This window comes from Lemur catta, chromosome 1, assembly GCF_020740605.2.
Source record: "Lemur catta isolate mLemCat1 chromosome 1, mLemCat1.pri, whole genome shotgun sequence".
Taxonomy (NCBI): Eukaryota; Metazoa; Chordata; class Mammalia; order Primates; family Lemuridae; genus Lemur; species Lemur catta.
The window spans coordinates 35,455,403-35,480,832 of record NC_059128.1 but is presented as its reverse complement, the minus strand read 5'-3'; the positions used below and the strand labels follow the sequence as shown (position 1 = coordinate 35,480,832).

The following is a 25,430-nucleotide window of genomic DNA, read 5'->3' as shown; positions in this document are numbered from 1 at the left end:
AAAGTTGATGACAAAATTAGGGACTGTTAACTAATATTAAGAGCAGAGGCCTAAAAAGATGTGAAATTCACAATATTACGTGCTTTCAGCCCCTGCTCCCCCCCTCCCAGTCTTCTTCCCTCTTCATCTCACACACTCAATATACATGTAAATAGCTGTGGTGAAAGGTTTGGGGGAGAGGAAGGCAGACCTTATGGTTCAAAATAAGATTTGGGATTTTGTGTGTTGCGTACTGGTTAAAGCAAGCTCTGGACTCAGACTGCCAGGGTATGAACCCTGAGTAATCTTGTCTGGGCATATGATCTTGGCATAGGGGGAGGGGGAGTATTAGTTATTTAGCCTTTTTAAGCTTTAGTTTTGTCCTCCATAAAGTGAGGATATTAAAATACCTACCTACTTAGGTTGATATAAATATTTAAAAAGATAATGTTTATTAATTAGGTTCCCCCCAAAATCAGAGCCTAAGGCAAAGGCTTTTGTTCTTTACTTTGTTAGGGAGCACAATTCCGGGGAACAAGAGTGAAAGACAAGGAGAGCAAGGCAGGGAAGAAGGGAAGTCCGGTATGGGAATGTGCAATTGAGTTGGCCACCTCAGTATGACTAATTGCTGGATCTGGTGGGACCACGCTCCAAGGAGCTGTATAAACTGATCTCAGGACATTTTTCCAAGGGGAGAAAAGTTTACTACATAGGATGTTAATCCCTGCACACTCTGGAATTTATATACATGGGTATCAAGCAGAGTTATGCAGCTTTCTAAGCCTTGGCATCCACAGAGAGTCCCATGGTAAGAGCTGAGAATTATATTGTATGAGTAGAAAGCAAGACTTTATTGAGTTGTGCCAAGCTGAAGCCACTTAGAGCTCAGACAGGCGGTGCCTGTAGGGGAAGATGGAACACAAAGTGAGGCCAAGAAGGTCTGAAGTGTATGAGAGCTGAATTTTATAGTCTATAAAGGATTGGGTATAGTATCTGGCATAAAGAATGGCTTAGGAGATGTTAGATGTTATTACTTATGGTCAGAAAAGCAATATAGAGACGGTTGAGAGTAAACTAAAATAGATGGGAGTTTTAAGAAGAGACAAGGGAGTTTGAGAGAAGGCTCTGACTTGATTTTTGAGTTGGCCTGACTCCTTGGAGACTTGCTTCTAATATTATCTACACACTAGTCAGTTGTATTCAGAAGTCTCTATAGCAACTACTTTTATCACTTGAAACTAAGTACCTCTGAATAGAAATCACACATGATTTCATGCTCAGAAGAAAGAATATGAGAAGCTTCCCTTATTTTACAAGAAATCTAAATTTTCTTGGTAGGCTAATTTGAATCTTAAAAGACAAGGGTGTTTATTAGATATCTACTGTATGTCAAGTCCTTACTTTTCACAACAACCCTGCACCGTAGGTATCGTCCCCATTTTACTATTGAGGAGAAAAGAATGTGGAAAGGATTAGATAACTTGCCCAATGTCATAGAGCTAGTACGTGGTAGGCCTGGGCTTCCTAAGGATGTTTGATTCCAGAGAACCATGTACTTTTTTTTGTCTGAACTCTGAAGGAAAATTTCATTGATGAATGCACATTTTGAGGTGTCTTATTATAGTTTTTAAAATCAAGAGATCTCTAAATTAGTGAAGTCTGGTGTTCAGTTGTGCAAATAAGAACTGATTGGCAATAAGAATCAAAGTTTAGTTACAGGTAAAGGTCATGCCTTCAGAGGAAAAAGAGAATTATGTTGACATTATTTACAATTTGTTGATGGGGTAGTTCATTACAGTAAATGCAGTTCAGCTCAGTTTTCCCAGTGAGGTCATCGGATCTGAGTGGCTACAAGTGAGTTGCTGTGCAAGGGTGAGAGTCCGTAAGGAGAGAGCTGTGTTGGAGAATGGCTAGCACCCGTCCAGTGGCGGGAATAGATATTTACGAAGTCTGATTCGAGCCAGTATTTTCACATCTATTAAAATGCCACAACACCACTCTATCAAGCAGACATATTAATGTGCATTTTTCAGCTAGAGTACAGAGAGGCTGGGCTATTTGGCCAGGGCCAAAAAGCTCATCAATGGTAGTGTTATAACTTCCATCCAGGTGTCCTTGCTCCAGGTCTGGTATTGCTGTTTACTAAATGGTTGTTATAGATGCCCACCTAAGCCTTTGCTACTCAAAGTGTGATCTGAGACCAGCAGCACCAACTTCCCTTGTGAGCTTCTTAGAAATGCAAAACCTCAGACTCCAGCCCAGACCCAGTGAATCAGAATCCTCAGGTGAGTCAGGTCCACATTAAAGGTTGAGAAGCTCAGGCCTAAACCTTTTCTCCCACATAGACTGAAAATTTACTGAAGGATCACCTTCCCCAAATGCTCATTAGGATTCTTGTCTGTGGGAAGTTCTTACCAGTAGATAACAGGCCCAGGCTCAACCATTTCTACTGGGGACTTAAGAAAACATCACCTATTGGCAATTGCATGGTTGACTTAATTTTAGACTTAGCATCTCAGGTTTCAATGATCCTGGGCAGTTGTGATTTTTGAGAAGCAATATATATGAAAACACTTTTCAAGATATGAAAGTTTTATTTATTCGTTCCAGAAACATTCATGGAGGCTCACCATATGCTAGGCACTGTGCCATCAAAGAATCACAGTCTAATGGAGAGAGAAACCCGTAAAGAGATCCGCCTAATGGCCAGGGCTATGCACTGGTGATCAGAAGGCATGAAATTTGGGAAGAGCTCAGAGGGGCACCCACTCACCAAAATGTAACTGGGCATGATCATTTCCATTCCTAATCTTTTCCTCTGCCTGCAACAGGAACAGGACGGGACCAGTTTGCAGGTGCCATCTGGGATTTCGGAGCCCATCTCAAAGTGTGGTGACCTAGATGTCATCTTTGAATATAGAGCTGCGAGCCAGAAGCTCACAGTAACGACTGTGAGAGCACAGGGCCTTCCAGATAAGGACCGAAGCGGCGTCAACTCCTGGCAAGTTCACATGGTGCTGCTGCCCAGTAAGAAGCAGAGGGGCAGGACGAGCATACAGAGAGGGCCGAACCCCATCTTCAAGGAGAAGGTCACTTTCACCAAGCTGGAGCCCAGAGACGTGGCTGCCTGTGCTGTCCGCTTCCGCCTGTATGCTGCCCGGAAAATGACCCGAGAGAGAATGATGGGAGAGAAACTATTCTATCTCAGCCACCTGCACGCGGAAGGGGAAATGAAAGTAACTCTGGTTCTGGAGCCAAGGAGTAATATAAGTGTGAGTATGTTAAATGGTGCTGCCAATGACATGGTGTGTTCGAAGACCTGGCATTGGCAGCCCTTGATTTAGTACATTTAGCCTGTGAATTCAGAGACTTTAATTTAATTTTCCCTTTGGCTCTTCTCATCCTTATAAGCCACAATTTGCACACATTGCTTCACGGTACAATGGGCCTTTCATGCCTGTCTTCCCGATAACCTGGTGGATAAATTCCCTGTCCATTTTAGGAAATGACAGCAGTGGTGTGATAGAGGGCGTGGGAAAACCAGGGAAGGCGGCTTGACCTTCTGGTTCATGGATAAGTGGTTCTACTCCTCTCACCTCCAATATGCATTATGAGGAATCTCGGAGATGGGACTTTCTAGGCAAGGCCCTTCACAAGTATGCTGGGGCAGGCTGTGACAGCAGCCCTGAACTCCAGCCACTTCTGAGACCTCCCATTTGTATCACTGTACTACTTTAATGTGCCTGCATCTCCCTGCTTGCCCAGAGTTTCAAGGAGAGACACCATAGCTTGTATGTCTACAGGACGGGCAGTGCACTATTGCTATGGCTTGTGTGTCACCTAGTGTGAAGATCTCCTTTTAAAGAAAACACGTAAAAAGATTAGGTAGCCATGTTGAACTGTTGGGCCAACCAGCCATTAATTCAAAGATGTTTACTATCAAGTACTGAGGCAAAGCGGATGCAGGAAAGAACTAAACAGGTGATGCCTCTGCCCTTGCAGGACTTGTAGTCCAGTGGAGGAGGGCAAGGATAGACCAACCAAGGTGGGCAAGGTAGAGAGTGACAGAGGCTGCTGTTTGTTTACAGGGGTCAGAGGAGGTTTCTTGAGCTGGTGATAAAACACAGAACTCAAGGTATTGAAGGAGCAAGGATCCCAGGCAAGGGAATGGTACCTGCAGGCATCGGGGTAGGGAGGGGGGAGGAGCTGGTCCTGTGTGAGGAAGAGCTAAGGCACCGGAAAGGCCGGAGTATAGTGGTGGGAGCTCTGTCCACTCGACTGTCTTATGATACCTCAGAATTAACATCGCCAGACTTAAAATCCTGATTTTTGCCTCCCCAGATCTATTGCACCCACAGTCTTCCCCATCTTGCCTAAAAGCAATTTCATCCTTCCAGTTGCTAAGGTCAAAAATCTTAGCCATGATTTGTGACTTTTCTTTTACCCACCTGAAATCCTGTTGGCTCTATCTTCAGATATAGCCAGGCCTGGGGTCTCTGCTGGGCTATTGAGCAGCCTCCTGGTGATGGTCTCTCTGCTTCTGCCTTTGCCCACTATAGACTCCTCCTGACCCAGGGGGCTGGAATGAGTCTTTTTAAACATAAGCCAGATCATGTCTCATCTGTTTTTCCCAAAGCCCTCTCTTTTCCTAAGCTCTGGGTAAAGTGTATCTGAAATCATGGAAAACAGAATCCACAGAGGTCAGAAGAGATCCTGGCCTGTAAGGCACAGAACAGGCACGATCACACCCATATTTCTCTGTGCCAGGCCTGTGCTGTGTGCTGGGGGCAGAGTTGAATGGGGAAAATGAGCTTGTGTGAATGAACTTTGAAGGAGAAAATGTTTTCAGTTACTAGTTATTTGTTGAGCATCATTATCCATGCACTAGGGGCTGAGATTTATATGCATCCAGAATTTGAGAGTGAGAGGGGCCATAGCAGAAGCTTCTGTAGAAGCACAGGGGTGGGTGTGATCCTTACCCAAAGGTGAGCAAAAATATTTCATTGTTGGATTCTTATCTTCTAACTGTAGGGGCTATAAAACCCTTATCACAACCACCTAGCCCTGTAGTTTACACATTGTGTTCCAGGAAAGCCTGGAAATGATTTCAGATGTTGAGAAGAAGGGTTTAAGCCAAGTTCAGTGCACTTGCTTCTGGTGGAGGGGTGGTGTTTCAGGGGCAGGCCTGATCCCGGCTCCCATTCCTTGAGTGAGAATCGGCATCCGGCTCTGCTTTGTTCTCCTCCTCCTGACATGTCTGGTGCATAAAGGTGGGTGATCAGGAGGAGAGTGCACATGAATAAACATGACAAAAAGCTTAGGCTCTCTCCTGAGCTCGCTAGGTCACTGAGATCCACAACCCAGGTGTTGGCTTCCTTACCAAACAGTTGTAAAGTGCTCATTTTGAGTGTAATCCATTTCCTTAAAAGGCAAAGTTTAGCACCTGGCTTGTACCTAACAGCCTTAAGCAGAAGTAGCTGCCAAGTGTTCTATGTGGTGGTAGACGTCAGTGGTCATTTCTTTTACAGTTAAGACAGAATGCCTCCTGTCTTGCTACGTTCATCAAGAAGCTGCAGAGAACAGAAACAACACGCAGGCCTGGAGTGGATGGGTTCCATAGAAACCTTCAAGCACAAATTACACAGGAGGGAATTTTGGTTTATATTGAAAGTATTATTAGCTCTCCATGTATCTTAAAGGGTTTGATTTATACTAGTAATAACATCTTTGTCCGTTGTGTCTTTAGACAGGAAATAGTGAATGGAGACAGCTCTTGGAACAAACATGTCAGTTAATAATACAGGGGATCTCACCCATGACTGTGCCCCCTGGGCCATTGTAATTCACACGGAGTGCGCCCTTAGTCATCTTTGGCAGTCGTGGGGATTGGGTCAGTTTTACCAAACATAATATCGGCTTTCTCTGAAAGAGAGTCATGCAGCGTGGGCCAATGGATTCTTTGTTGTTTTTCCCCTCCAGAGTGGAGGGTCTCCGCTCAGCCCATCTGCAGTTTCTCACAGTGATAGTGCTTCATCCACGCAGTCACTGTCTCATGGAGGGGCGCCAGAGCTGTTGGTGGGGCTGTCCTACAACGCCACAACGGGCCGATTATCTGTGGAAATGATCAAAGGCAGCCATTTCCGAAACCTCGCTGTTAACCGAGCGCCTGGTAAGTGTGTGTCTGCTCCCCCGGCTCTGGTCCTTCCAGAGGCAAGTGGAAGGCCATGTCTGCTTTCATCTTAATTCTTTAATTTTTACTGTAAAAATGATCTTGTTAAGGCTTAGGCAAGCTTTCACAAGGAGATACCTCTGGATTTCTAAGTGGCTTTCTATTTAATTAGACTTCTTCAATATCTAGATGCATCTTGATATGAAATGGACTGGCCTATGTGTCTATATTGTTTAAAGGAAGAGACTGATGTCTTTTCAGCAACCTAATGTATATGAGCAATGAAAATCTGCTAATATATCCCAGACCCTCAACTTTAAAGAGGCAGAGCTCTGGCTTTGTAGTGAGTCAGATCTGGGATCAGATTCCCGCTGTACCTGCTACTTACCTACTAGCTTTGCTCTGATCCTGTACAATTTATCCCTTTTTGGAACCTCTACTAACTCATCTGAAAAAAAAAAAAAAAAAAAAGAGATACTAATAGTACCTTCCTGGGGAGGTTGTTTTGGAGTTTAAATAAAGTAATTTATGTAAAGCATTTAGCATGGTGCCTACCACACAGTGAGCACAGAAGAAGTGTTCATGATTATGGTGACGATGGAGAAGGAAGTGAAGGAGGCAGATCTGGGGCAATGCACCTCCTGAGGCTCACCAGGAGAGCTACCACTTTTGAGATCCACAGTGGAAAGAGTGCTTCAAGACGTACCTCCAGAGCTGCAGTCTAGGGTGCGGGAAGCCAGACTCAAAAGGCTGCTGCTGCCACCTCCCTCCATGGTCTCTCAACATCCAGAAAGTTAGAGATTGAACATTTGAATAATGCTGATAAAAAATTAGCTCACCTTTTTATAATTTTACTTGTCAGCAGTAGAACTTGAAAAGTGGCAGGAAGATGGTATCTCCTTCACTTCTGCCTTTTGGACCTCATGCAGATACATCTATTCAAGGGGACCTAGTTTGTATCTGGAATGCTAGCTGCAAGAGAGTCTGAAAACTCTTGTTGAATTTCTAGTCCCTCAAGTACAGGAAGGTAAACTAGAAGGGAATAGAGTGGGTGACAAGAGAGCTGCCCACCTCGGGCACCAAAGTGTGATTAAACGAAGGATGAAATCAGTACATACGTGGCAGGCTGAAAGAATCAGTGGACTTTGCCTCAGATATCAGCATCAAGTGAAGAGTCAGGGAGCCAGTAGAAAAAGGTCAGCTCCTACAATTGAATCTGGGCACTCTCTTTTTTGCCCTTACCTCTGATGCAGCCCACGAAGGCTTTCTTGAATGGGGGCATCTTGTTAGTCAACCTGTATTGAATAATTAGAGCAAGGTGGTAAGGAAAGCCTGGGCACTCTGGGTAACAGAATAGGCCAAGTGCATAAGCCATATTCTGTATTGACACTCAGAGCCAGGTGACAGGTATTTAGAATGCATAATGGATGCTGATTATTAATTGCACCGATCGAGTCTTTTGCTAGATACACACTTCATTCTCCAAATTAGCTCTGAATTTACTAAAGATCTGGATTTACTACTTCTCCTTCAGAACTTTTGCCAGTCTCTCTTCCTGTCCTTCTGAGATTTGGTAAAGTCTGAACAGTTTTTTATGAACATGGTGGAGATGCAGAGAATGATGGGGTATGGATCACTCAGTCATGGCCTATTCAGGTCCATGCTGAGAAGCTTTACTTTGTATATTGGGTGGTACCACGTGATACAGAGAAGACGTACAGCATGGTGGTTGAGAAAATACCAGCTGGAGGTATTTAAACCAAGGCATGAATTCAGACTGTGCCACCTATTAGCTGTGAGTCACTAAACTGTTCTGCACCTCAGTTTCCTCAGCTGGAAAAAAGGGTGCATGATAATAAATGCCTTATAGGTAGGGATAATACATACTGTGACATTGAGGATGGAGCTATTGTATCTTCATAAATTTCTATATGAAAGAAAATATGTCAAAGATGGAATTCTTACAACAAATATTTAAAACCAAATAGAAAAAAAAAAGAAAGAAACAAGTCCTAATTTAGAAATTGATTTTATTCCAGAAGTTTAAGTCAGCTTGGCATTTAGTACGTGATTTGTCATAGGCAAATGTTGCAATTTAGCTTAAAATGTAACTGGCATGCTGTACCTTTGCAACCAAAGTAATAGAAAACAATGCTGTTGCGATGCTATTAATTAAAACAGAAACCCAACAGTGAAGACAAAAGTTTTTTGTCTCTGTAGAATGCTGGTACTTGAGGAAAAGCCAGTTTAATTAGGAGGGGATGAGAAAGTAGAAGTTTCCTTTGTGGAGCTTCTGAAAGGGACCCCTTGGTACTTTCAAGGGCTTTAGATGTTGACGGCATTGGTTCTTTATTATGTGTCGCTTCGTTACGGCGCTTGTGCTACTTGGACGGTTATGAGGCAAGCTTGGGAGACATTTTTAGTTCCCATATGGAAGAGAATGAGGGAACGTGAGTTTTGTGAGGCAACTGAGCAGAGCTGGAAGAAAGAGGGGGAGAAGGCGAGAGGACGTGAGCCAGGAGATGAATGGAGCTGTGCCTGGGGTGTGGTGGCGAGGCTGTGCCAAGTGCACTGCTCTCCCGGCGGAGCGGAGGGCGGACGGGCGGCGCGGCCCGAGCCCAGCTTCAGAGGCCACCACGGGGGCTGCCTGCCAGGGGGACTTGTATGACCCAGGGTCACACAGTCCTTTGCTCGAGGCTGTCAGTGCAAGTGCAGTTACTTCTGTAAAACAGGGACCTTTCTCCTGCCTGACAGGGTGGTTACGATCTTGTGAAGAATGGTTCTGAGGAGAACGTGAGGGCAAATAGGTTGAACCTAAGTCGTGGGGACTTTTCCTCTCTAGAATATTACTTAGATTTCACATTTTGCTAGACGCAGAGACGAAGGTTAGGATTTAGAAGTGAGATTCTTTTGCCTCAGAATATATCACGAAACAAAAGATAACTGAACTCTTGAACAAATTTTCTGTATCTTTGAAATTTTGAGTTACAAACTATTGGAGAAAACAAGCTAGTCTGGTCTGGAATAGGTCAGCTGGGTCAAGTGGGTAAACATGAAACACAAGTCTTAGCCACAGAGAGGGAATTCTGTAGTTGGCAATACTTTTTAATTAGGATGACATCTTCAGATGCAACCCTAGTCCCCTGGCTTAACCTTGGACAGGACATACGGAGTACCAAACAGCTGAACCTGGGGCGCCTTCCGCAGCGTCCTCCATAAACCACATCCATCTCAAGAAAAAGTATATGGCTGGGCATTTCTTCATTTCTAACGTTAACCATTTTCTCTACTCATCTAATACAGATAGATATAGGTAGATTTTTTTAAATCTATATTTATGTATACATAAGTGTATATATGTCTGTATGTATGTATCTATATCTATTAATCATCTTGTGAAAATGCCCGTATTATAAAATGATTTTTTAATCATATAGGTGGGCTAGGGAAGATAAAATACACTATTTGAAAATTACTAAAACTAGCCCATAGAACCTATTCATAGACAGTATATAGATGAGGTAACAACATGAATGAATCTCATCCCAGTCAAGTAATGATGTGCCAAGCATCCTTCCAGCCACTTTAAAGATAATGTCTTATTTAGTAAATGTGGTCAGTGTTCAAAAGTATTGTCATTATTGCTTTAAGATGGTGTAGGCTGGTCTGCAAATCTTCTGATGGCAAAAGATAGTCTCCAGGTCTGTACGTGGCTGGTAGCCCAGGTGAAAAAGCAGCATACAGTGTCTAGTAGGCATCTGAAACCCTGATGTGTATTTACAAATGCTTTTGAAAAAGTAAGCATTAAGAATTAGAAGCATTTGATTATCTTTTGAATTTGGCTTCATGGGAAAGCAATTCAATGACAATTTAGCAGCTCTATTCTGTTCTTATCCTAGGCCTGCCACCCAATTACTGCATGGCCTCTCCATTTGATTCTCTGAATTTCATTTCCTTCTCTATTAAATGAAGTTAACAAGCTAAGTTACGTATACATGTTAAAAAAAATTTTGCTATTATATTGGCAGGTTCTCTTTCTCCATGTTCATCTTTGCTATGTCTCCTTCTACAGTGTGTTACTACATTGTGTATATATGTGTATATATACACATATAATGGTCCTTGTCAAAAACTATCATTAAGATGTTCCCTCCAGTTAAAAACAGCAAGTTCCCCAGCTTCTCAGCATGTGCATGATTAGCCACATGTGATAATTACATCCCAAATGATAATACTTAACAGCAGCAGCACATTAACCTTGTTAGGCACTCACAATAGCAGAGACCGGAGGAAAAAAAATAAGCAAACCCAGCTGCCTCATGTCTAGCGTGAAGAACAAGTGGGATTCAGAGGGAGCTCTACAAATGGAGTGCCAGGGAAAAAAGGACTCCATGAAAATGAATAGGTATGAGACATACGACCTTCTTTGAAAATCCTGGTGCAGTTTTCAGTTAAATATAGCATATGAATTCCTCTATGTGCTCAGAATTATGGCCATTTCATATGATGATTTAGATGTAGCACTAACTTATTGAGTGCATATGTTATATTCCTTTTTCTACATCAACTCATTTAATTCTCACAATAATCAAAGTTAGAAAATATTAAAAGCAATAGGGATAAAAGAAGTTCATATACTATGGTATATGAACTATATATCAATAAAGATGTTTTTTAAAAAATCCCAGTTGCCTACAGGGGAATGACAGTGAGACTGAGGACAGACTTTTCAACAGCAATGATGGAAGCCAGAAGACAATGGGATACAAATATTAAAATCTCAAGAGAAAAACACTCAACTTAGCATTTTGTTCCCTGAGTGAAGGAAAAATAAAGATACTTCCCACAGAATTTGAAAGAGTTTATCACTGGGAAAATGACTAAATGATGTATTTCAGGAATAAATAAGTTGAAATTAGAAGAAAGTAATGAGATGAAAGAAGGAATAAGGAACAAAGAAATTGGTTGACATAGAAGTAAATATAAACCTGCATGGACTGCACAAAACCAAAACAGGAGAGTAGCGAAAATAACTAATATTGGTAGTACAGCTACAACGTGGAAATAAAATTCTAGGCAGCAATAACATGAATTAGAAGGGCCAATGGAAATCAAATAATTCTAAGGTCCTTATATTGCTTAATAGGAGAGTAGAGACTCCAAATGATTTTTGACAAGGCTGCCAAGACCTTGCAATGGGAAAAGGATAGTCTTTTCAATAAATGGTGGTAGGAAAAGTGTATGTCAACCTGCAAAAGAATGAGGTTGGATCTTTATGTAACACCGTATTCCAAAAATTTACTCAAAACGGATCAAGCAGCTAAATGTAAGACCTAAAACTATAAAATTCTTTGAAGAAAACATAGGGCAAAGCTTTTTGACATTGGGTTTGGCAATTAATTTCTTGACTATGACACCAAAGGCACAGGCAAAAAAATATATATAGACAAATTGCACTTCATGAAAGTTGAAAAATTTTGTGCATCAGAAGATGAAAACAGAGTAAGTAGACAACCTACAGAATGGGGGAAGATATTTGCAAATAATATATCTGATAAGGAATTAATATCCAGAATACACGGAAAACTCCTAAAACTCAACAACAACAAAAAATCTGATTAAAAGTGGGTAAAAGACTTGATTAGATATTTCTCCAAAGAAAATATACAGATGGCCAACAGGAATATGAAAAGATGCTCAATATCACTAATCATCAGGCAAACACAAATCAAAAGTACAGTGAGATACCACCTCATACCCATTAGGATGGCTGCTATCAAAAAACCCTGAAGAATACCAGGTGTTAGTAAGTGTGGAGAAATTGGAGCCCTTGTGCATTGCTGGTGGGAATATAAAATGGTGTAGCTCCTATGGAACACGGTATGGCAGTTCCTCAAAAATTAAAAATAGAATTACCATATGACCCAGCAATTCCACTTGTAGGTGTATGTTCCAAAGAATTGAAAGCAGGGTCTTAAAGAGGTATTTGTACACCCATGTTCATAGCAACATGATTCTGTCTTCAGAATGTAGTTAAATGTGTCTAATAGCTGAAATGTGGAAGCCGCCTAAGTGTTTTTGATGGATTAATGGATAAGCAAAATGTGTTATACACATACAAGGAATACTATACTATTTAGCCTTAAAAAAGGAAGGAAATTCTGACATATGGCACAACATGGATGAAACTTGAGGACATTATGCCAAGTGAAATAAGCCAGTCAGTCAGAAAAAGACAAATACTGTATGATTCTACTTATTATGAGGTAGTTAGAAAAAATCATAAAGACAGACACCAGTAGAATGGTGGTTGCCAGGGACTGGGGGGAGAGGACAATGGGGAGTTGTTGTTTAATGGGTATAGAGTTTCAGTTTTCACAAGATGAAAAGAATTCTGGAGGTGGATGGTGTTAATGGTTGCCCATTAAGAATGTGTTTAATACCACTCAACTGTACACTTAAAAGTGGCTAAAATGGTAAATTTAATTATATGTCTTTTAACACAATTTTTAAAAATTAGAAAAAATATATTGGAGATAAGAGAGTATTGTAAAAGCAGATTGTGAATAACCCCTATAAGAGCTGGTTATTTATATTGATATTTTTTCAAGGAAAAAATTATACTAGTATTAAAATTAAGAGATTAGGGGCTCTATGTATGTGGGAGCAGGGAGTGTATGGGAAATCTCTGTACCTTCTGCTCAGTTTTATGAACCTAAAACTGCTCTAAAAAATAAAGTATATTAAAAAATTATGAGATTTCTTTTTAAAAAGAGGAGGGCAGAGATATTAATTTTAGACATTAAACCAAATATACATGTTAAAATTTCAACTTTCAAACCAATAAAGGGAAAAAGAAAATGTAATCAGTCCCATAGAAAGTAGAGAAAAATATTTTTTAAAGCATAGAAAATGCAGGATAAATGGAAAACACAAACCAAAACAGTAACTATAAATCAAAATGTATCAGTAGTCATAATAAATATAAAGGGACAAAAATTGATATGTAAAAGCTAGACATAAGATTAGATTACGATCTCTCTCTTCTTCCCAGTCTCTTCCTGTCCCCTTTCCTCACACTTTCTCATGCACACTGCAGTTTGTTTTGGGTCCACCTAGCTATATAATGTATAAAGAAAAAAAATATTACCAACAAATTTGGCTTAGTTCAGGAATGCAAGAATGATTAAATGTTAGGAAAATATGCCAGTGTCATTCACTGTATTAACTGATTTGTGAGAAAACATTATTATCATCTCAATAGATAAGAATAGAAGCTTTTAAAAATGTATATAAATTTATGGAGTACAAGTACAATTTCATTACATGCATAGACTGTGTAATGGTCAAGTCAAAGCCTTTTGAGTATCCATCACCCAAATAACATACATTGTACCCATTAAGTAATTTCTCATCCTCCACCCCCTGCCACCCCCTCACCCTTCTGACTCTCAGTTGCCTATCCACTCTCTATGTCCATGTGTACACATTTTTTAGCACCCATTTATGAGTGAAAACATGTATTAATAGTATTTGTGTTTCTGTGTCTGGCTTGTTTCACTTAAGATAATGACCTCTAGTTCCCATCCATTTTGCTGCAAAAAACAAGATTTTATTATTTTTCATTGCTGAATAGTATTCCATTGTGTATATATGCCACTTTTTAAATTCAACATTCCATTGATAGACACTTAGGTTGACTTCATATCTTTGCTATCGTGCATAGTGCTGTGATAAACATATGAATACACTTATCATTTTGACATATTTATTTCTTTTCCTCTGGGTAGCTACCCAGTAGTGGGATTGCTGGATCAAATAGTAGTTCTATTTTTAGTTCTTTGCAAAATCTCCATACGGTTTTCCATAGAGGTTGTACTAATTTACATTCCTACCAGCAATGTATAAGGGTTCCCTTTCTCTGCATCGTTACCAATATCTGTTGTTTTTTGTCTTTTTAATAGCCATTCTGATTGGTGTAGGATGGTACCTCATTGTGGTTTTAGGCAAATAGAAACTGGATAAAAAACTAAAATGTTTGAAAAAATTATGATTACCTCAATAGATGCCAATAGATGCTTTTGATAAAATGCACTATTCATTATTGATAAAAATCTTAGCAGTTGTGTAATAGATGTGTTAATGTAGACTAGCCTATGATACAATAGCAAATAAACCCTGCTGTCTCAGTGGCTCAGCACAGCAAAAGTTTATTTCCCTTTTGTGTCACAGTCCAAAGTGAATCATGTGACTCTCCTCTGAGCTATGAGTAAGGCATATAGGCTCTTTCCATTTAATGAGGCAACAATATTATATTTGAAATGTGGCCTCCATTGTTGCCATGGAAGGGGAAGAGACAGCATGGGAGGCTCCTTGTTTGGGTGGGTGTGGTTGAATATAGCCATGGTTGAAGGTAGTATTTATCACTTCTCATATTCTGTTTTTCAGAACTCAGTCACGTGGCCCGGCCAACTCAAATCTAGTGGGAAAGCCACACCCTTAATTTGATATTTGACCTGAATTAAATATCACTTTATTCACTTGAGAAGGTTTACTGGGCCTTTGTGGCTCAGAGCCTTTTAAAATCTGTCTCTTACTGTTTGGAAGTCTGGAAGCAGTCAGCTTCTCCAACCATGAAAAGGTCTGAATTTCCGTATTTTCTCAGTTTCCTTGCACATTGGTCAGTTCTTGCCCAAGCTTACCTTTTCCCCTTTCCTCTCAAATGAAGCCAATAGTACTAAATACACACTTCTAACATTCTGTTTTTCAATCTGTTTCCCTAGAGCAACAAAATCATTAGGCATATGTTCTCTCTTCCAAGTTATGGCAGATGGCAGTCTTACCATCACATAACAAGGATTATAGATCTCCGCTGTTCTTTGATATTAGTTTCTTCATTACCTGGAACCCAACTTCTAGGCCAATACTCATTCTTATTTATTTATTTTTTTAATGATAGCAACATTGCAGTTCAGATTACCAATTACTATATCAGTCATATTTTGTCAGGAAAATAGAAAATACGCTAGGGTATTTGGATCGGAAGTTGTTTACCATGGTGTTTAAGCATTGGAGGCTGGGGGGTAAAGATCAGGAAGACTGTTTTCAGGAAATTCAGAGGTGCAGGCGAGATGCCAATATGGTGTGAACTGCATGCACAGAGAAGGGTGATTCCCTTAAGGAACTTTGAACACTATGGGCAAAACTTCTCCATTGTCATCTGCTAATGCCTGCACATTCCTGCAACTGGTTCTAGAGAGCTGTGGCTCCCTTTCCTTCTACTTTCCTGTCTCATACTAGTAGCTTTCATTAGTGGAGTCTAACTGGAACTTTACTGGCAAGAGATTCAGGGGAATGTAGTTTTGAGGCTTTATGCTCCTTTAATTCAAATATAGGAAAGAGCTTAGAAAGGTGGAAATGGTATTGATCCTCAACAACATGTATGTGGCCCAGAAAGGAACTTGCTTAACTTGATAGTGGACATTTTAAGGAAATCTACACTGACCATTGTTCTTAATCCTAAAATCCCTTTAAAGTCAGGAGCAAAATAAGGATCCCCACCAGTACCACTTTTATTTAATATTAGACTGGAGGCTCAAGGCAGTAGTTTTGTAAAATAAGAAAAAGAAATTAAAAAATTAAAGACTGAAAGGAAAAAATGAAACTGCCATTATTTGTAGAAAATTTATCTGCATTAAAAATATAAGAAAACCTATAAATTTAAAGTGATATTTCTTATATAAAATTAATTATGTTCTAATACATCAGCAACAATTAGAAATTAGAGTTTTAAAACATTAGTGTTTGCCACAACAGCAAAATATCTAAGACACCAAAAGATAATATTAATAAAAGATAAGCAAATTATAGAAGAAATTATGAAAGTTTTTAAAATGCATAAAAGGAAACTAAATGGATAGATATAATATGTTTATTGATGAGAATATTCCATATTGTGAAAACAATGAATGGCTTTTCCCAAATCTTTATGTCCAGTACAATCCCAGTCAAAATCCCAACAATTTTTTTTGGTATGTTTTACTTTGTATGTTTTTTTTTTTAATTTTATTTTTTTTTTATAGAAAGTGACAAACTGATTATAAAATTTTTATGCAAGAGCCAATTAAACTAAGCAGGAGCTGAGAGTAACTAAGACAGATTTTAAAAAACATGATAGCAGGATTATTTTTAGCAGATTCAAGACATACTATAAAATGATGATAATAAATATTGTAAGACTTAGGGAAAGTCTTAGAAGCTTGATATCTGACAGACATAGTATTATAAATTAATGGGGAGATAATAGATTACTTAATGAATAATGCTTCCCATATAGAAAAAAAAATAATTAGATCCCTACCTCACACCATGTGCAAAGACCAATTCCAGCTGGATTAAAGATCAAATGTGAAAAACAAGTTTTTAAGACTCATAAAAGACGATACGAGAGATTATTGAGTTTGGGTAAGATTTCTTTAAAACATCAACTGAAAAGAGAGATACTAATAAATTTGACTCCACAAAAATTTAAATCATTTATACTATAAAAGTTACTATAAACCAAGAGAAGAGATTATCAATAAACATGACAGGCAAGGATTTTGTATCTAAATTTATAAAGAGCACTCCTAGATATATGCTAGAGAAATTCTTGAATATTGGTACAATACAAAATGGATAAAAATGTTGACTGAAATCTTTTTGATTCTTGGTTGTTATAAACAAATGTCCACTAATTAAGAGAATGGATAACTGAATTGTGGTTTATTAATATACTGGAACATTATACATACAAGATAAAATAAATGAAGCATAGCTGTATGTACATATATAAAAATTTAATACCGAATAAAAAAGTTTCATAAAGGCATACATTATAATGTTAAATATTTTTTAATGAGCAAAATACTGTTAAATATATCTTACACATCTGTATTTATGTCTACTTATATATATTAAAAGTCTGAAATCATACATGGAATTGATGAATTCCAGATCTAAGATAGTAGTTACCTTTGGTGAGAGAAGTTGGACAGGATCAATAATGGATACTAAATAATCTTCCATTGTAATGTTTTATTTCTTAAAAATCAAACAAAAGGCAAAAACAGCAGTAGCATATATGGCAAATGCTGTGTTCCAAGTCAGTATGTGTGATATTATTTTATATTCTCTTATATATGTTTAAAATCCTTTATAAATATTAATAAATTAAAAGAGAAGGGAAAGTCAAGTGGCCAAATTCTTTTCCCTTGCTCTGTGTCCCAGAGAATCTTTGTTCCTCTTACCTCCACCCTGAGGCTCAGTCTGTACAATTAATAGAATATCATGCTGCAAATGCACAGGTATTTTGTGTGGGATATACAGCTAACCACTGGGTACCATGTTGTTTCTTTGGAAAAATGCCTTTTGAGTTCCAAATGACATATTTTTGTGCCATAATAAATTAGTGATTATGTACTATTGTTAATATTTTAGAACAAGTGACATCTTCTTTTAGTAAGAAAGAGGCAAGTGACTATCGAGGGATTATGACCCATTTAGCCTTTTGATAATGGTTCTGAGTTACTGAAGAAACTGTAAAGCTTTCTGAATGATCATTAGATGATAAAATATTGCTCAGTACTATTTTGTAGCTACTGTTATCAATTTCCAAAGATTAAGACAGAGCTCATTTAAAGTGGATATTTACTTAGCTGGACTCTTTCTCCATCCATTCTGGCTGGTGCTCATCAGAGTAAGTCACCAAACCCCAAAGATCACAGTCATACTCCCCCGCTATTCCACATGAGTACAATTTTCTGGGCACAGCCTCTACTCTAGACATTAAGAAGTAAGCACATTGTTACTGTTGATAAAGCTTCCCTTTTGAACTGAAGCAATAAGCAACATTTGCCTTCCTTTGGTCCCTATCCTCAGACTGGATTGTTTATAAAATTATTATTTTTCCTCTGTGTCATACACATACAATCCAACTTCAGTGATGACGGTTCAGCAGTAAGTGGCCTTTCTCATAGTTAGAAAATGATCTTGTGACAGGATGAAGCTCGAAATTGCTCTCTTTGTGAAATGAGCATGTCTTTGTTTGCAAGATTAACTCAATTCCCACTGCTATAACTGGCAGCAGAATTGCCTGAGCAGTTTGGTGAGTGGATTGGACTTTTCCTATAGGAATTATGTAGTACAGTTGCAGAAACACACATTCGCTCCCCCATTGTCGGTTTTCTGACAGCCTTTTCCATTGAACAGTTTGAAGAGTGGAGAGCCCTGTTTCTGAGACAGAGAAGTGTTTTCACACCTGAAGTGTAATTTCACACCTTGTGTTTCTCAGCAGATAAGTGCATAAAATAACACATCAAACCAGAATAGAAAAAGATCAACATAGAAAGAAAACTGCATGTTGTAATTTGTTTCCTATCTTACAATGCTCTCGGAGAGAATAGTAAATGACAGAGATCTGGGTTTACGCTTTAAAAAAGTTTGACTGGTCGTTAGGTGGGAAAATGAGTGGTAAACACTAGTCATCTTGCTGCCTGCATTGAACAGAATGTATAGAGTGATAGAATTTAGGAAACGCCTTAACATTTTGATTTTTTAAAGAATAGTATGCACATAGTAGTAAAACTTGTAGTTAAAAGTCAATACATTGATAAACTAAGTGATTTTAATAAAATATAATTGTATGAGGAGATTTGTAATGATCCATTCAGTAATTTTAGCAAAAGTAGATCATATTGGTAAAATTTGAATGTTTTCTTTCCTTTCTATAAATGACTAAACGTAATGTTAGTTATAGCATTTTAGTGCAGGGGTTATAAAATGAGGGGTTTAACATCATTTTACAAGTTTGAAAACTTGAGACCAAAAGAAAAAGGAAAGTTGAGCTTCTTGGCTAGTCATGAATATTCATTACAAAATAATTATTGAAGGTCTACTCCTCATTAAGCACAAGGCCAGGCATCCAGGATGCAATGGTAAAAAAGGCAATCCCTCTCTCTACCATTGGGGAACTGGCAATATTTGCAGACAAATAAACAGGCAGATAATCCTGGGTAGCAAGTGCTGAGATAGGCTAAAACTAGGTTTTGGTGGCAGCCACTGGAGGGTTCTCTGACCCAGAGCTGGTGGGAGTGGGGAAAAGAGGTCAGCAAAGATTCCTGGATAAAGTGATGTCCAAACTGAACTTAATGAATAGAAGTTACATGAGGGTGACTATCAGTTGCGATATTAGGGCATGGAGAGCATGTATGGAAGTGAAAGGGAAAGAGAACAGGTGGGTGGGCAGAAAGGAAGAAGTTCAGTACAATAGAAATGCAGTATGCAATGGCAGCCATGGTGAGCAATGAGGCTGGAAGCTAAATAGAGCCAAAGTGCAGAGACTGCACCAAGAAATCGAGCTTTTATCCAGAGACTAGTAGGAAGTACTGAAGGCTAGGTTTTTGTTTATTAGTGAGAGTGACACAACCAGATCTGCACTTTGCAGAGATTGCTCTGGTGATCCACCGACTAGATCAGTGAGGCAACGTGAGGTGATACAGGTGAGAGATGCTGGTGACCTGAGCTTACGAAATACTCTGAGTGTTCAGTGGCATTGAGGATGGAAAGAAATGAGTGGATTTGGGAACTATTTAGGAAGTAGAATCAACAGTACTCAGTGACTGATTGAGTGGAGTGGAGGTAAGGAAGCCAGTCTTGTCAACAATGAAGCTCTGATTTCTGACTTGGACATTTGAGTGAATAATGCTACTATTCCCAGAGATGGGGAACACTGAAGCAGCAGAGTTTTAGTGTTGGGGGCATGTTGAGTGTGAGACGTGTGCGGGATGTCTGAGAGAAGAAGTGTGGTATTCAGTTGGGAGAAACGTCTAGGCCAGACCTGTGGACTTGGTAGTTGTCATTGAAACCATGGAGTAGATGAGATGGTCCAGAGAATATGTAGAGAGTGAGAAGGGAAGAGATTCTCTAACTCAGGCATAAAACAATAAAATGACTATGAAAAAAAATGCATGGACAGTAAAATGTGTATATTTATCTTGTTATGTAAATAAAATATGAATGAGGAACTCAGCATGTCCACAAACAATTGCACACAAGCCTGTGCATGGAGAGGTTCTGATGAGCATCAGCAGTGTGCCAGACAGTGAGCTGCATGAAACATCAGGCATTCCAGGTAATGACCCCTCTTAATAATTCATGTAAGATGTGTTGCCCCAATAGCAAGAACCAGGCCTAAATATACTAATTAGTATGTTGAAAGGAGAAATATGCAGCCCATGTAAATGTTATAACTAAACTAGCAAAACAGAGTGCACTGATGTTTTCTCTTCCCTCCCCCCACTTTTTGTCTTAGATACATATGGAAAACTCTTTCTTCTCAATTCTGTGGGCCAAGAGATGTCCCGCTGCAAGACGTCCATTCGACGTGGTCAGCCCAATCCTGTGTATAAGGAGACCTTTGTTTTCCAGGTGGCGCTCTTTCAGCTCTCTGACGTCACGCTGATGATTTCCGTTTATAACAGGCGTACTATGAAGCGCAAGGAGATGATTGGCTGGATTGCTCTGGGCCAAAACAGCAGTGGAGAGGAGGAACAAGATCACTGGGAGGAAATGAAGGAAACCAAAGGCCAGCAGATCTGCAGGTGGCACACTTTGCTGGAATCCTAGGTTTGCCAACTGGTGTTTGTGTACTGTGTCCACGTTGGTCACCCATGTTGCTGACTACTGACACTAAGTCAGTGCATTCTGGCAAGGTTTTCAGGCTTTCCAACAGAGATTCCATTAACCCCTAGGACATCCTGAGTGGGAGCTTTGGGTTTTTCAAAGTTTTATTTGTATTTAAATATTATAATTAAAAAAAACCCCACATGTGAAGCCAAGTGTACTGTATGGAAAATGTTACCACAGTTAAGACCACTGATGATGAGTCAATTTGTGCTGATAGATCATTGAATTGTGGTTCAGACTATGGGATGAAGCTTCTCCTGCTTTCTCTGTTTGCTTAACAAGTAACCTGAGATTGCAAGGGGGCTGTAAAATTCAACCACTTAGGTGTACGAATCAGAATTTTCTTAATATGGTGCAACAAACTCCCAAATACAGAAATGAATCAGAGTCTGAGGCTCATAGAAGAATGTAACTATAACCCCTAATCCCTTATTTCACATTTTTCTCTTTATCAAAAAAACCCCATTTACCTAACAAGTAAATATTGTGAACTTGCACTGATAAAATAAATTTGTATTAATTAAATACCTCTTTTATCTCACATATATTATGGTTTCTATGAGATTTGATTAGATGAATCATTTTGAAGCTAGAAAAGAATTCAAAAACTACTGTTGTAAGACAACTTGTCTACTTTTGAATATGTAAGATTTCAAACTTGTAACTTTCAAGGTTTTTATGCTTTTTCACCTAATAAATTCTTACAGAATGAGATAAAATCCAAAAAACCGATTTCAGTCATAGACTTATTGAGTTTTCTGGTGTTCTTTTGGATTATACTTTTTCTATATTCAATTATATATACTCATACGTGTATTTTGAATGTACTCCTGCATGTAAACCATGCTCTTTTTCTTAATGCAGTGTTTTCTATCATTAGAGCATAGTAAATTGCATACAATGGGTCTTTAATAAATATTGATTTGATTGATTCTTCAAATTAACATGTTATAATACCTGTGAATGAAGAAATATTTCCAGTTTGTATGGAATGACAGTAAATTTTTCTTTGAGCATTTGAAGTGCCTATAACTGTCATTTTTTATGGCATTTGCAGCGAGATATATTAGTCACTATTTGCATTCTGGGCATGTGCCATTCAGAACACTGATCTTGTGTGGTTATAAGCATGGGATTTTACTTATGGCTTGCTTTAGACATTTATGCAATGCATGTTTGCTTTTGTTTTTCTTAGGTGTGAGCCCTTAATTTCAATTACTTTAAATTGGCAGTAATTAAAAAAAAAGGGAAGGAGCGTGTGTACATTTAACCCTGTGCCCAATGTGCAGCTCTTCTGAGCAATTGCTCAGTCACTTATTTTTAGCTTCTATGCTTCATTGTTGACTTTTTCCTGTCTGTGAGAAGAGTGATAGCTAGTGATGGCTGTATACAGTTAAAAACACATAACTCCTCCTCAGCTCTGCATTTTGACAGATTGTAAGCGTAGGCTGTAACACTTGAAGAACATATTTATTCTTTACAGTGTGTAATGGTTATCCTGACAAGACCAGACTAGGGCACAGGATAGCTTTACTATGATTTCAGGGTTCAGTCTTTCAGAGAAATGACTTTATATGGAAGAATCAGAATTTGCAAAATAAATGAGTATCTTAATTTCTTTTCAGGTCATGAGAGTTTCATATATGCTGCTCAGTTATTAGGAATAAGACTTGAAACCCTGCTCCTTTGGGTTTTTACCCTACCTTTCTTCGGGAGACCTCAAAGTGCTTTTCCAGCATTATATCCATTAGCTGCTGAGTGGTCTTTGCAGTGTGTCTAAGTCATTGAGTAGAACTGAGTGCGATTGATTAAGTAGTGGCACAAAGAATTGGCTTTTCACATCCCCTACTCTCTTTATGCCTTGTGTTTAAAGGGAAGTGGAGCAGCCTCGTTATGCTTTCCTTTATGCAGTAACATAATAGCAGCATTCACTTTCAAATTTACATTTGAAAAAAATCTGTATATATTGTACAGACAGCCCTGTATTTCCCCCCTCATATTTTCCTGCTCTGCATGTTGCTGCTTCCCTTGATTCATGGTACCCAATAATCACCTATACTTCATTTTTTGCTCCCTTGACCCAGCCATTTTTAAGGTTTTCTGCTGGTGTAGTGAAGATATCCTTGTGTGCTTGATCTGCTTCCCAATGGTCTACTTGTGACACAGCTTACAGGAATGTACAGCATTTTAAGGGAAGGGATACCTGAAAGACATTTTTTGAAAAATAATTTTACTATGTTGGTGCCGCTCCCTGTATAGCCTGCATGTACATCTTGAAATACAGCAACATTCACCCTCAGCTGATTGTATAAACATAAAATGCTGAAGACAAGATATATTAAAATATGGGGCTGATTTTTTTTTACCCTGATTTGAAATTCTAGTTTAGTAAGATCTTTTGATTTTGTGCACTTAAACTCCCTTATTTTCTTGGCAAAGTCTAGACACAAATGCATTTAGCATGTTTTTCACTTGAGCTTTTACATCTACATTTGCTTTTCAAAAGAGTTATGAAAGATAATTAGTTGGTTCTGCAGTGAAAAAACTGCTTTTGCCTATTTCATCTAGCTAATGATTAATACCTCGCAAGGAGATCTGACATTGAAGCAGCACCAATTTTTGTTGCATGAGTAGTTCTTTCAGTGATTTTTCCTGAAGAGCATGCTTTTTAAATAATACTGTTGAAAGCAAATGATGCACTAGGTTTATGGAAATCTGCTTTATGGTGTGCCTTCTTTCAGGGCATAAGTTTACACTGAATTGAGAAGTGCTGGTTTCACCAGTCTCGGTGGTAGCTGTTGTACTCCCTGCTCCCTTCTGACTATTGTTGAATTTTTAAATGGACCATTCACCAGGCAGCTGAGCACCTGCTCTCAGTTCCCTCTCCTTCACTGGCTCCCAGTGTGATGCACAGTTGCTTTGGACTCTGTTTTTGCTGATGCTGCATAACTGTTGGGCGGTGGGGCAGGGTGGGGGGGGGTCTTGCCTTCCCTAACATAAGAAGAATTTGTAATGCCTTTGGCTGTATTATACTTGGCATGTCACTTGCACAAAGTCTGAAAAAGAATCATCACCATGTTTGCAAGGGGTAAAGAGAGTATGATATTGCATTCTTGTTCAGTTTTGGCATATTAACTCTAACATCCTTCAGTGACAGTTAACTGATTTCAGACATTGATATTCTCCATAGTGCTAGGTGCTAGTGTGCCTGAAACACAGCTTCTGCTTTTTCAGTGTGTAGATCTTGTAATATTTTATAAATTATGGTTACCACTTGGTCGGTCACTGTGCATTATTACATCATGACTGTACTGGATGATCTTCTCTGGGAACCAAAACTCTTCTGTTTCCAAGTAAGTATTGCTTAAGTAGAAACTACCTTCAGGTTAAGTAAGAGTGCTTCCCTGATAGACATTAAATTGATTTAATTGATGATTCAGTGTGGACATCAAACTGTGGGTTTCCCGAAAACCTGGCTGTCCTTTTGTAGCAGAGGACTGTATATGAAGAGCACAAAAATGAGTAGGAAGAGATTATTTGTAAATGACATAAAACCAAATGAAGGCATATTCTTTACTGATAAGCAGGACTAGAAAACACATGTGATATCTCCTCTTTTAAGGAAACTGTGGCTAAAGAATATTCTATTCTATTTAATTCAAGACAAAAGCAAATGATAATTCTGAAATGGCAAAAATATTTTATATTTTTATTGTCTTAAAAATAATCATTCATTTAGGCAAAACTATTAAAAAACAAACAAAAAAAAACCCCAAAAGTGATACAGCATGTATACAGAAGTAATAAATGTGCTGAATACATTTAGCATCTACCATTGTATAGTATTAAAGAAGAGTAAACAAACCAAAAGACATTTCAGATTAATTAGCTTTCATTTTTTCCAAAACTTGTAGAATTTTGGAAAATATTTAAAGGGGAAATGAAACTGGCCTAACACAATGAAGTTGGCACAACTCCGTGACGTTGGCATAGGCTATGGTCTTATCTTGAGTTTGGAGAGAACTCTGCTAACTGTGTGGCCTTAAGAAGATTACTTAGCCAGCCTGCATCCCAGTTTTTTCAACTGGAAAATGGAAATAATATCTACCTCATAAAGTTTTTTAAAAGATATCAGTGAAATCACAGATGTCATGTGCCTAGCATAGAACCTGGTGTATAGTTAGCATCCAATATTTCCTTCTCATGATCGTGCTTGAAAAAGAAAACATTTCAGATTTATTTCTTTTCCTAGCAAAGGTAATTATAATACTAGAGAAAAATTAAAAACAATTTTCAGATACTTTAAAAAGGATAGGCTCAGGATGCCAGCCTGGATTTGTTAAAAAAAAAAAAAAAAGTAAGTCCCATCAGGACAAACTAATCAGAGATAAGCCGAGTATGTGGAGGAAATTGAGTCTTAATAGATGCCAACTAAGGTACAGCCAGTCTTTGTTTTTTAGCCCCTGAGTTTGGAGGGAGTGCAAAACCTTGGTGCTTGTGGGTCCATCTTGATAAATCACACACAAGGCCTCTCCTCACCCCAACTCTACTGTTTATA

At 38.7% G+C, this 25,430-nt stretch overlaps 1 protein-coding gene across 1 annotated transcript in view; it reads left to right on the top strand.

Annotated features, from left to right (window-relative positions):
• Positions 1 to 21,808, top strand: part of SYT16 (synaptotagmin 16) — a 96,271-nt gene extending 74,463 nt beyond the window's left edge. The window contains exons 4-6 of the mRNA XM_045554856.1: positions 2,811 to 3,251; positions 5,959 to 6,148; positions 20,499 to 21,808. Of these exons, the coding sequence (XP_045410812.1) occupies positions 2,811 to 3,251; positions 5,959 to 6,148; positions 20,499 to 20,812 (945 nt within the window). The 3' untranslated portion in view covers positions 20,813 to 21,808. The remainder of the gene's footprint in view (positions 1 to 2,810; positions 3,252 to 5,958; positions 6,149 to 20,498) is intronic.
• The last annotated feature ends 3,622 nt before the right edge of the window (positions 21,809 to 25,430 follow it).